This window comes from Bos mutus, chromosome 4, assembly GCF_027580195.1.
Source record: "Bos mutus isolate GX-2022 chromosome 4, NWIPB_WYAK_1.1, whole genome shotgun sequence".
NCBI lineage: Eukaryota > Metazoa > Chordata > Mammalia > Artiodactyla > Bovidae > Bos > Bos mutus.
The window spans coordinates 63,202,314-63,215,103 of NC_091620.1; the positions used below are offsets into that span (position 1 = coordinate 63,202,314).

The following is a 12,790-nucleotide window of genomic DNA, read 5'->3' on the forward strand; positions in this document are numbered from 1 at the left end:
AAGACCGGCTCCCCGGGCGCCGCTGGAAGACTTGCGGCATGGGATCTGTGGTGAGCATCGTTCGCCCGCCCGAAGTCGGCCTTTGGTGGGGAGACATATGGGGATTGGCTAGTGAGAGTTCGAGTCCCGCCCACTGATGGTGACGACAGGCGGCGGTCCTACTACTTAAGGCGTCGTGGCCTCGCCCGCCCCGCCTTAGCTCCCGCGCTAGAGAGAAACATGTATCGTTTCCGATCACAGCTCTTCACGGGGATTTCTGCTGCCGCCATCGCCCACTCTTACCCGCGCCGCTTCTCGCCTCTGTTGTTAGCCGAGGACTCGCCTCTCAGCCGCCCGTCGCACAGACGCACGAGTAAAAAGTGCAGCTCCATCGGCTGATCCTCGCTAAGCTAGAGTTTAGGCGGCACCGGGCGTCCCACGATGCCGAAGAATAAGAAGCGGAACACTTCCCACCGCGGTGGCAGTGGTGGCGGCGGCTCAGGGGCAGCTGCAGCGACGGCGGCGACAGCAGGTAAGAAAGTATCCCCGCCGCCGGCATCCCAGATACCGGCCGGGTTGGCGAGTCGCTTAGCCTTGGGCACCTGGGAGTTGTAGTTCTATGCCTCTAGACGTATGCGTTGGCGGGGCTCCTGGCGTGGCCGGCGGACTACGCTTCCCAGCGTGCCCTGGGAGCCGAACCTCGCGCGATTTGCATCTGGCGTGCGAACCGAACTCTTGGGCACCGGCCGCGGGGCAGGGAGAGGGGCAGATGGGTTCTTGCGCCTGAGAATGGGTCGGGGTTGGGGGTGACTGGGAGCTCGGCGGGAGAGGAAGTGTTTTCAGAGACTGGTACTGGCTCTCTAGAGCTCTCTTTGACAGAGGGTGGTGCCGAGCTCGGAGTTGTGTCCATGCTGTCACTGGTCACCTTTGACCACTCGGCTCCAACATGGAGTTCTCGGGAAAGCCAAACGTCCGGCGGGTTTGGACCGGCTCTTGCGTCACGCGGCCTGGGCCTTGCGCGGTGGAGCCGGGGTGACGCAGAGGAGCCCATGTGGCATCCCATTCGGCTGCCTTTCTGTGCATCCCACGTGTGCACCTGGCCCGGCCGAGGCGCCAGAGGCTGGGATCCACTGTCCCAGCGTAGACTCTGCTCCTACCTCTATCTGGCACCCGCACAAATCCCGAGCCCCCAGCTCTCGGGCGACCCGTCGAAGCCAGCTCCTACTCCCGGGGTCAGAAACTGCGTGCTCCTTTGTGCTGTATTTTGTAGGTTCTCCGCTGGGAGCCCGGAATAGGCGGGAGTGGTGAGGAGCTCAGATTGCAGTTAGCCAAAAGTTTAGTTAGTTTTTTTTTTTTTTTGATTCCTCTTTGCAAAGTCGAAACTTTTCCTGGATGGGTAGGTGCTTAACTGAATTAATGATTTTTTAGTCCTAACTATACGGCTAAGAAAAAATGACTTCAAGCAAAAACTCCAACGAGACACACCATACTGAAAGCTAGTGTTAAACCCGGTAAAATCATCTCACTTAATAATTGCTTTATTGAAACTTTGAAATTAAAATTACCTCAGATGTTATCACATCGAATCTATTAGCCATATATATTTGTGAATACTGTTGCTACTTTAACCCTCAGAATGATATGCCTTTGTTCTTTAGCAAATAAATAGGCCAGTCTTTTTTTAAAGAATTGGCAACTGATAATTTAAAAAGCAAGACGAAAGCTTGCTATCATGTATTAAATATTTAATCATTGACAGTAGAAATGAATTATTATAGATGCAGCCCCCCCTTTTATATCTTTATTTTGATTGAATGCTTGCTTTCGGTGCTCATGAAGTTCATTCTTGATCAAAATATAAAATACATCTAGTTGCTGTGTGAATTGATACCTCTTTACCTTTCTGCTTCGTTTTCTCGTCAGAAGTAAACATTTAAATTCTGTCTAGAAAGTCCGTATTAATTTTAATTCTTCAAGTTTACCTTTTGTTGAAACAAACACAGAGATGGAGCAAGCTAAAGTCATTTTGAAAATGGTAATGGCCTCCTTGATTCGCTAAGGAACATGTATTCCCTTCTGAAGCTTCCTGTCCAGCCTCCTTCCTTCCTGGTACTTAGAGAATAATCTCAGAAGGCAGTGGGGGGTTGCCTTTCAAATTTTACTTCGAAATTCTCATTTGTGACTTTTCAGCAGCAGGAAAACAATTCTTTGATAGTTTATAAAACTATACATGCTTTGACTATCTTTGGACATTTACACTAGAACCTGTTAGCTGTGCTTGCCTCTGATTGGGGCTTGGGGGTGAGATTTACTTTTTGAAAAGGTTAAGTTGGTTCCACCTGAATATTACTTACTCAAATAAATAATAGTTGAGTAGAAGAGATGGAAAATTTTCACAAACTTGTACTTAAAAGTCTCTTACCTTACTGGTATTTTTAAATATCATCTGTAGAAGAAATGGGATTCATATGAAATCTTCACAGGTACAACCAAGAAATAACCAACTTCTGTCTATCGTTTTGGGTTTCCCATTTAAATACTTTTTAAGTTAGTGGAGGGGGTCCAGGAAGCTAATAAAATTGACCTGTTGTTCAAGTGTGTGTGTTTTTCATAGCACTTATTTTGAAGAGAGCATTTTTAGGAAAGAACAAAACCTTGTTAGTAAGAAAGCCCTTTAAGAAGTAAGGACTTAATGTGTCTAAAAGGCCACCTCATTAATGGTAATTAGGAGCACAAGGTGGGTGAGTGTGACCTATATATTAGATACTCATACAGGGTTTTTTCCCCTTGGTTTTTTTTTTTTTTTTTAATAATCTCTTTCCCCTTGAACTTTGGGAAATCATTGAAACTTAGAGAAGGGAGCTGAATAACACCTGGATAGGAAACTCTTTTTGACAGTTTAAAAATAGACTGAATGTGAAAAATAAAAGATGATTTGTGGATAAATATTAGTGGAAGTTAAGCAGATGACTCAACTATTGCCATGACTTCAGATCATGAAAACACATGAAGACAGATCCAAAAATAGAATATGATGTCATAGGTCTTTGTTTATTTGTTTATTTTTTCCTAAGCACTATGATTAGGAAGTTTTGGTGTCTTGGGTTCATTGCTTATTCTTTATACTTCACTTCTTTGATTGGCACACTTTATTCTCTTTTGGAAAGCAAGCAGATTTGAAGGCTACTTGCTTCCTGTGTTGATTTAAAAATCTGCTAAAGCCTCATCTCTGTTTTGATTTTTTAAAGCTATAAAAAAGACAGCAACAGGCTTAATTATACTCAGAATTTTTGAGAAGCCTTTCTTGCTGCTGCTGCTGCTGCCAAGTCGCTTCAGTCATGTCCGACTCTGTGCGACCCCATAGACAGCGGCCCACCAGGCTCCCCCGTCCCTGGGATTCTCTAGGCAAGAACACTGGAGTTGGTTGCCATTTCCTTCTCCAATGCATGAAAGTAAAAAGTGAAAGTGAAGTCGCTCAGTCCTATCCTACTCTTAGCGACCCCATGGACTGCAGCCTACTAGGCTCCTCCGTCCATGGATTTTTCAGGCAAGAGTACTGGAGTGGGGTGCCATTGCCTTCTCCGAAGCCTTTCTTAAGGTGTATTAAATGATACAGATTTCTTGAACATAGAGACCTAAGAGATATTTAATGCAATCTTTGATTGGAACTCAGAGTTAAATCAGGTGACTCATGGTCACTTTTAGGGTGGAATTGGGGACTTCTTTTAACTCAGTGCTCAGTGTAATTGATGACTGAATAATCTTTCTATTAATATGAAATTCCCACAAAACAAAAATAATTAGAAATGACAGTGACTAGGAATATAGATTTATTCCTTAGATTAATGAAATTGAGAGGAAGATTCTGGTTTAAAAAAAGATTTTAATTTTTTAATAATAGCACTGATATTTTAAAACTTTTGGGTATATTAGAACATTTCTTTTGAACGTGATTTGTCTAACAGGCTTTTTATGCTATATCAAATACCGAAACGTCTTTTTAAGGTCTTAAAATTCGACTCTTAATTGACCAAAAATACACAAACTTTGAAAGAGCACTATCAATCTTCCCAAGGGAGTGACTAGGAACAAATGTTAACGTGGGCACCCATCATAGTAGGAAAGTCATCATCCAGCTTAGTCACTAGTCACTACAGTAAAGTAGGTTTTTAAAATACTGTAGTCATTTCTGAAATTGGCATGTGAAAAAAGTCAAGTCTTGAACATTGCTCAAAGTCTTCAAAGCAGATTCCCAATTTTAAGCACACCATGCTTACAATTTATCAGCTTGCATCTTGCCTATAATTCTTAACTTGCAAACATGAGACAACTCTGTTAAGAGGACTCTTGAACAGATGCTTTCTCCAGTGGACTTGGCCCTGTGAAGTCCACCATAGAGTGCTGGTATGGAGGGCCTCTGTGCAGTGCTTGAGGACCATTTCATAGTCCTGCCTCTTAAGTTATTTGTATGCTAGTTCGCAAGACTTCTCAGCTCTTCTGTCTTCCATGACTTGGGAACAAAAATCCTGTAGTTCACTGCACTGGATATCATGTAGATAGTCCATCAGAGCTCTTAGTATTTTCTTACACATCTTACCAACACTGTAGTTCTTTATCTATCAGTCACTTCATCCAGTTGCTGTCATTATTTTCTGTGCCATGTTGGATCCACTTGTCAGCATCTAAAACTTCTATCTTAAACTTTTTTGATCCTCTCAATTCAAATTGTCTTACTTAAAACTACCATCCCACAACTCAAATTTCACTTTGTATTAAGACATGTGTAACCTAAAAACTAACCCATTCACCGGTTAATGTTATTCTCATTGGAAAATACATTTGTCTTATTTTTACGTTGATCTATTTTTATCGTCTTCATGATTTGAAGTAATTGGGAAGTAGTTTTTTTATCCGTAATACTGTTTTTTGTTTTCTTTTTTTACCAAAAATGGTCACATACTAGATGATTGATATATTTCTGCAGTTGATGTATATTGTAAATAGTTGGTGCTCTGAAATAATACATAGTAGGTGAATTGACTTATATTAGGAATATTTAAGTGTGTTCTTTTGTTAAAAAAAAATTATCTCTTAGTAAGTTTGGGTTTTTATTGATGGCTTGTTTTTAAGTAAGTTTTAAAATTCCCAAGTTAAGTATTTGCATATATGACAACAAAATCATTTACCTCCACTCTCTTTTACCTACTAGGTGGCCAGCATCGAAATGTTCAACCTTTTAGTGATGAGGATGCATCGATTGAAACAATGAGCCATTGCAGTGGTTACAGCGATCCTTCCAGTTTTGCTGAAGATGGTATGAGTTTTCAGTTTAGATTTGCGACGTTAGATAAAAGGATGTTTTAGGTCGAGGAATTCTTGTAGCTAAATGTTCTATTACTTTTCCCTATCTGCTTTTTTCTGTTTAAAGTACAGTGGTTGGTTTTATTATTCCTTAGGGCCAGAAGTCCTTGATGAGGAAGGAACTCAAGAAGACTTAGAGTATAAGTTGAAGGGATTCATTGACCTGACCCTGGATAAGAGGTGGGAATTACTGGAAGCTCTTTTCATTCTGGGTGATTTTGATCAGCCACCTTTTATATAAAATATGTGCAGTTATTTCTTTGAGCATTATGTTTTCCTAAAACTTGATTTGTTTACTTTGGGTATTTTGTTTTTTGGGCTTTTGGGCTTTTAATGTAGATAGGAACATGCCACTAGAATTTAGATTAATAGATTAGTTGTTGTTCTAGAATAAGAGCACATATCTGTGTTTGATAATTGAAGTGTATTTGTTGAATTAAAAGTTAATCTTCAACTAGAAAGGATAGCTATTGAGAAATACTAAAGCCAGATTGTTTCTTACTTAACAGTAACTCTGGAAGGAAATTGAAACAAATGGAATTAAAAACCCCAGAAGATGCAAACAGGATCTCTGGACTTTTGTACTGTTAAAAAAAAAAATACATGTTTACTTGAATATGTAATGTAGAACAACATGCCTTATACACTGAAACTATGAAGTTCTATGTGGCCATTTAATGTTGTGGTTACTAAATGAATAAGCAGAAAAATGCTATGATATGTAGTAGGGTGAGTTGTAGATGAAAATTAAATTATTATTTGAAAAGTGGTGTGAACATGAAAATTATATGTTAAAAAGTCTATAAATAGAAAAAATTTAGAGGAAATTAGGCTTTTACAAGTCTCATTGACTGATGGTACACTCCAGCTGTATCTTCTTTCTCTTATATTTTCTTTTAAATAGTGCGAAAACAAGGCAGGCAGCCCTTGAAGGTATTAAAAATGCACTGGCTTCAAAGATGCTCTATGAATTTATTCTGGAAAGGAGAATGACTTTAACTGATAGCATTGAGCGCTGCCTGAAAAAAGGTAATGTCCTTACTTTACACAGTCACAGAACCTAAAAGGAATTTGCTACCTTCTGTGCAGTAACATTTGTTAATAGCACTAAAAGTCTGGCTCCCTCTTGTAACCTTGTACCTGACAGGGAATATATCAGTCTTGTTAGTAATCAAAATCAAACTTGTTAGCTTTTGAAACTAGTTTCAAAATGTAAAAATGTAGTAAGCATTTGAAATTAGGAAAGATTGGGGTGGGTTGTCAACTTCAGTTGTATTAAAAGAGGTGTTTGCCATTCTCTTGTACATAACAAAGGCTTGAAAACTGTGTCAAATGTCAACAAAAAGTATTATTTAAAAAGCCATCCTACTTCATTTTTCTAAAATTAAAACAGTATCATAATTATCTACCTCATTTTCTTATTTAAAACATTGATCATACTTTCAGTTACATCATTTCAGAATATCCCTTGGAATATTTGAATTCTTGAACTTTGTCATAGAGATTCTAGAATTCATATTAGGATCTCTATGATGAAAGAACTTTTGAGAATAAAGAGAGACCTTAAAGATTAAGTCTAGTATTATCAGAGACTTTCAATTTTAGAAAATGCCAGAATTCAAAAGGTTTGGGGATACCAGCTTAATTATTTTGCCAAGTAAGAACATTTGTCTTTATTCTCATTTTCCCTCAGGTGAAACCTTTGTCAAGAATGGGTGTTTGGAAACCTTTGGTCTAATCTACCACTCACTGTGCAGAGAAATGAAAGGCCTAGGAAAAGCGAGACTGGTCTAAAGTTATATAACTTGTTATTGGTATAGTCGATAGCAGAGCCAACTTCTTTGAGATACTACAATGGCTTTGTTAAAAGTATTTATATTGAAACTGTATCCTATAAGGTAGTTGGACTAGACCTATTAAAATTTCTTTACAACCTGCATAGACATTTATCAAATAATTTAAATTCAAAATTTATGCAAACCCTTTGGTGTATACAGTTCTCAAGAGAGTTAATTTACACTTACCTTTATATTAACATGCTTCCCTGGTGGCTCAGACAGTAAAGAATCTGCCTGCCGTGCAGGAGACCCAGGTTTGATCCCTGGTCAGGAAGATCCCCTGGAGAAGGAAATGGCAACCCACTTCAGTGTTCTTGCCTAGGAAATCCTATGGATGGAGGAGCCTGGCAAGTACACTCCTTTGGGTTGCAAAGAGTCAGACACAAATGAGTGACTTCATTCACTCACTCAATCACTTATATTAATGTATTTGTATAGTTTTAAAGACTCTGTTATTTATAGTTGGCTGTGCCATGCACCTTGTGGGACTTTAGTTCCCTGATGAAAGATGGAACGAAAAAAGCCCTCTACACTGAGAATGTGGAGTCCTAACCACTGTACCACCAGGGAATTCCCAAGAATACCTGTTTTTAAGCCCTTGCTTATTTAAAACAATATTGGTGGAGGAAAGTCCTGAAGATTTAGTTTACCTCATGGGCTGTGTACATCTGAAATGCTTGACAAGTTATTTCAAGGGCTATTTGTGCACTATTCTGTGAGTTCATGAAGGACTTAGAAAGTCAGATTAGCTTGAAATGCATTATTATGCTGACCTGTTACAGTACTCTTCTTTAAAATAGGTGTTAATTTCCATTTTACAGATGAGGAACTGTTTTGAGAATAAGAGTAATGGTTGAAGGTCATTTGGCTAGTATGTGATAGATCTAGGATTCAAGTGTGGCCTGCTTCCAGAGCTTGAGCTCTTTAACCTCACTAGATTTATAGGTCATGCCAAAGCCTTGAGCATACTTTGAGTTTCATAATTGGTAGATGGTATTTTGAAATAGAACAAATTTGGGAAATTGCTGCCTTAAGAAGTCTACTGAAAATGTCATAATTGCTGATGACTTCTTTTATAGGTAAAGGTGATGAGCAGCGTGCAGCTGCAGCATTAGCATCTGTTCTTTGTATTCAGTTGGGCCCTGGAATTGAAAGTGAAGAGGTTTTAAAGACTCTTGGACCAATCCTGAAGAAAATAGTTTGTGATGGAACAGCTAGTATCCAGGCCAGGCAAACTGTAAGTACAGAATTTTTAAACTATAGATCTATCTAGGCATGATACTCAGACCTTGTGATAATCTAGGAAAATAGCATCTTCAAAAATATAGAAGGTTTTTATTATCATTTTATTCTCATTTGTTTTTTAGTGAGCAGACTCAATATGACAGTTCTTTTCTTAAATTTTCTGTTGCTCAATAGAACATCCCTTATAGAGCAGTCCTTATGAAAGAGCTGAGTGCTGTAGTTACATGGGTGGATATGGTTGATGTAGGGAAAGCTGACTTTTGAAATATTCATCTGATTTGGGGGGTTTGGAAAAGCTTTCATTTTCTAATTGATATTTACCACTTACATACGTAAGATTGTGAATTTTGGTGGAGGAGTTGGTTGTTCGTTTCTGTTATGCTAAATAAGCAATTTAAATGATCACACAAAACATCTTTTGCTTTATCACAAAAATATGAGGCAGTCTTAGTGGATTTAGGAAGTGGATTTGAATCTTAATGGATGTTAAGAATCTTACGGGCCTTAATAGGTCATAAGAATTTATTGTTAGTGAATTTGAGTCTTAAGCTGTTTTTCTAGCAAGAGAACCAGTTTGTTTAAAACTTTTTAGTACTAATTATTAGCCTCCTCTTTAATGTTACTTAAGGTAAATGATGGGCTCTCCTGGTGGCTCAGTGGTAAAGAATGCACCTGCAATGCAGGAGCTGCAGGAGACTTGGGTACTTTCCTGGGTTGGGAAGAACCCCTGGAGGAGGTCATGGCAACCCACTCCAGTATCCTTGCCTAGAGACTCCCATGGACAGAGGAGCCTGGTGGGCTACACCCCACAGGATCGCAAAGAGTCAGACACAACTGAAGCAACTTAGCACCCATGCACGCAAGGTAAATGACATTACTGTTTCTATCAGGTAAACCCTGACGTCTTAGTGGCTTAATAAAAGTTTATTTTTTGTACATATCAGTGCCCAGTCAGGTCAGCAAGGTCCCTCGGCATGTCCATCTTGCAGCTCTGCCCTGCGTTTAGGTTCTTCTCAAGTGGCAGCCGTGGTAGTGAGACAAGGAAAGCTGGAGGACAGAGGCAGGTCACTTCTGCTGAGAGTTCCTTGCTTTACCAACTGTATATATAGATGCTGGGAGGAGTCTAGAGGAAAAGGAGTCGGAGTTTGGTAACTTTATAGGAATCTCTGCCCCCCAGTAGTTAGTAATCTCTTTACCTTTCTGTTGTTCCTTTTCGGCTAGTTTCTTGCAGCTTTAAAACTGCTCAGGAGTATTAGGGGCATTTGAAATGTTTGACAGAAAACACTGTTGATTAGGTATTTGGGGCGATCACTTAGTTTTGGTTGCGTGTGAATTGTTGTGGTCATCCAAGGCACTGTCTTCATCCTTCTCACTCTTGCTGTGAATATAAAAAAAGCAAAATTCTGGCATTCTTCTGCATATTAGTAGAAGGAATCTTTATTAAATGAAGGCAGTCCTACTTTTTTTCTCTTAGGAGATGTGTCCTGGCTTCTGCTGCTTACTTAGGAGAGGATTACGTATTGAAATTTTCTTTTACTGAAAATAATGCTTCAGCTACTTTCGAATTTTAACAGTGTCTAATTTTTACAATAACTTAATGAGAATAAAAGAGTGGCAACAAACAGATTAATATTACAAGTGTCCTCGTAGTACTGAAACAGAACTCGCTGAAATTGGAGGCATATGAATGATGCCTTTAAAGACTTACACCTTAGTGGTACTTGGAACAACATGAGGGCATTTTAGTGATAACGTATGGAGAAAAGGGAATTGAAGAGTAATAAAGCCTTATAAATTTCAAATTCTGCTTTTAAATAATTAGCACAAGTGTTCTGAGAATTAATGGCTCCTATAATGTTAGAAGTAGATTATATATAAATATACTGAGTCTGTTTTATTAGGTAGATTTTACCTTGGAAATCTTGGATGTCTTGTTGTGAACAAGACATCACTCGCTCAGTTGTTTCCAGCTCTTTGTGACCCCATGGACCGCAGCACGCCAGGTTTCCCTTCACCATCTCCCAGAGTTTGCTCAGATTGATTGATGTCCATTGAGTCAGTGATCTTATCTAACCATTTCATCCTCTACCACCCTCTTCTCCTTTTGCCTTCAATCCTTCCTAGTATCAGGGTCTTTTCCAATGAGTTGGCTCTTTGCATCAGGTGGCCAAAGTATTGGAGCTTCAACTTCAGCATCAGTCCTTCCAATGAATACTCAGGGTTGATTTCCTTTAGGATTCACTGATTTGATCTCCTTGCAGTCCAAGGGACTCTCAAGAGTCTTCTCCAGTTTGAAGGCATCAGTTCTTCTGTGCTCTCAAATCTGTATATAACTGCTGGAAAAACCATAGCTTTGACAATACGGACTTTTGTCGGCAAAGTGATGCCTCTGCTTTTTAATATGCTGTCTAGGTTTATCTTAACTTTTCTTCTAAAGAGTAAGCATCTTTGGAGTTGGCTTGAAATGATCTGCTGGATTAATGAAGGAAGACCCAAGAGAAATGGAGTAACTTTGCTAAAGTTGAACTCTTAAGTTTACTAGCAGACCTTACTGGGTTTTAGCTGAAGCCCACTTCCCTTAACTCTTAACCCTGTTTTTTCCTTCTTTTTATACTATACTTGGGACCTAACATAGTCATGTAGCTGATAAGTTTTTCACGTTGAATTTATAAAAGCAGGAATATGTAAAATTAATAAGAAAATGGCAAAAATTAATGTCTGATTTATTTTTTGCTTTTTTTAGTGTGCAACTTGCTTTGGTGTTTGCTGTTTTATTGCCACAGATGACATTACTGTAAGTAGAGAGCCTTTTGAATCCAGTTATTTGCACATTTCTCATTTAAGATGGTAGTCTTATTTCCTGCTCTTATGCATTAGGAGCTGTATTCAACTCTGCAGTGTTTGGAAAATATCTTCACCAAGTCCTATCTCAAAGAGAAAGACACTAATGTTATCTGTAGCACCCCTAATACAGCACTTCATATCAGCTCGCTTCTTGCGTGGACATTGTTACTGACCATATGCCCAATCAATGAAGTGAAGAAAAAGCTTGAGGTGTATGTATTTTTTGTTCTTATTTTATAAAAACAAGAGTTATTGATATAATTGGTTGTGTTCACATAGTAATGACTGGCTGTTCTCCAGGCATTTCCATAAACTTCCAAGTCTCCTTTCTTCTGATGATGTAAACATGAGAATAGCTGCTGGTGAATCTTTGGCACTTCTGTTTGAATTGGCCAGAGGAATGGAGAGTGTAAGTATCTGATGGGTGAAAATGCCACAAGAACCATCATTCTGTCATTACCCTCACAATTAAGAATTGGATGGTAACTCAAGAGCATGGCCCACTTGAGAACCTAATGATTGGTTGTCCCGCTTCTTGGCAGTGATGATGTAATACTTAATAAGAGCATAAACCAATAGTGGTTGGTTGGTAGAGCAGTATTTGAGTGTAGTTCATTATACTTAATCATTGCTGCCTACAGAACTGAAGTTTAAGTACACTCTTATTACTCATGGAGAGTCGTCCTGTTTAATCTTTTGGATCTGCTTGGATTTCTCAGACCTGAGACACATTAAGGTAATTCAGGCACTTATAATAAATGTCAGACAAATGGATGAAATACGATGTCAATGTAGATTTGGGATTAAGTCAGATGAGTTTAGTTACCATCATGTTTAACTTTTCTAAGCCAAGTGTGTTATTTGTTCAGTCCTATTCGACTCTTTGTGATCCTATGGAATGTAGCTTGCCAGGCTCCTCTGTCCATGGGATTCTCCAGGCAAGGGTTGCCATTTCCTTCTCCAGGGGACCTTCCTTACCCAGGGATGGAATCTTGGTCTCCCACATTGCAGGCAGATTCTTTACTGTCTGAGCCACCAGGGAGGTCCTTTCTAAGCCAAAGATGAAAATAAACATGTCCCTTTAGCCTGGGACATGTGCTTTGTAGTTCTCTACCGCTGGCCACTCATGGTTGCTTTTTTTCTTTTCTTTTTTTTTAAATACCATAATTTTGCTTTTGGAGGTATTTGAGTTTGTGGTAGGTGACCGAGAGATGATCCACCATCCTGGTGGTATTCCAAGTTTAGCACTGAAAAGTCCTATGTCCTGAAGCCCTTTATCTTAGGCTAGCTATATGGAACAGTTGGTCACCCTGGTTTGTGACCTCTATTGTGAATCTTGGGTTACTTCCTAGCTGCTTTTCAATTTAAGGAGAAAGATAATTTTCTGGAATGATGCTTTTCTGCAGTTAAAGAAGTTAGTTAACAGTGGATAATTCTAAATAAGATTAATACATGTTTTGAGTTGCCTTGGTTTTTCACATTCCATTCTTGGCCTGTGTTTGGCTGCCCCCCACCCACTCTCC

At 39.3% G+C, this 12,790-nt stretch overlaps 2 protein-coding genes and 1 long non-coding RNA gene across 6 annotated transcripts in view; 2 read left to right on the forward strand and 1 right to left on the reverse strand.

The window, feature by feature from the left end:
• LOC138987625 (uncharacterized) lies at positions 1-378 on the forward strand. Its single transcript, XM_070369560.1, has one exon. The coding sequence runs from the start codon at positions 220-222 to the stop codon at positions 376-378; it is 159 nt and encodes a 52-aa protein (XP_070225661.1). The 5' UTR covers positions 1-219.
• The window catches only part of IFRD1 (interferon related developmental regulator 1), a 23,504-nt gene continuing 11,085 nt past the window's right edge, over positions 372-12,790 (forward strand). For 2 of the 4 annotated variants that reach the window (XM_070369555.1, XM_070369557.1), the window contains exons 1-8: positions 372-511; positions 5,186-5,293; positions 5,436-5,520; positions 6,245-6,369; positions 8,258-8,415; positions 11,167-11,217; positions 11,301-11,479; positions 11,568-11,676. In XM_070369555.1, the coding sequence (XP_070225656.1) occupies positions 421-511; positions 5,186-5,293; positions 5,436-5,520; positions 6,245-6,369; positions 8,258-8,415; positions 11,167-11,217; positions 11,301-11,479; positions 11,568-11,676 (906 nt within the window). In that variant the 5' untranslated portion in view covers positions 372-420. The remainder of the gene's footprint in view (positions 512-5,185; positions 5,294-5,435; positions 5,521-6,244; positions 6,370-8,257; positions 8,416-11,166; positions 11,218-11,300; positions 11,480-11,567; positions 11,677-12,790) is intronic. The other 2 variants (XM_070369556.1, XM_005887428.3) reach the window with 1 other exon arrangement.
• LOC138987626 (uncharacterized) overlaps positions 9,329-12,790 on the reverse strand; it is a 19,930-nt gene continuing 16,468 nt past the window's right edge. Inside the window, exons 2-3 of the long non-coding RNA XR_011464011.1 lie at positions 9,620-9,801; positions 9,329-9,546 (exon numbers count right to left, since the gene is read on the reverse strand). This is a non-coding gene — a long non-coding RNA (uncharacterized lncRNA). The remainder of the gene's footprint in view (positions 9,547-9,619; positions 9,802-12,790) is intronic.

Excerpts from the sequence above, each read along its gene's own strand:
- LOC138987625 (XM_070369560.1), top strand. The coding sequence starts at position 220 with ATGTATCGTTTCCGATCACAGCTCTTCACGGGGATTTCTGCTGCCGCC.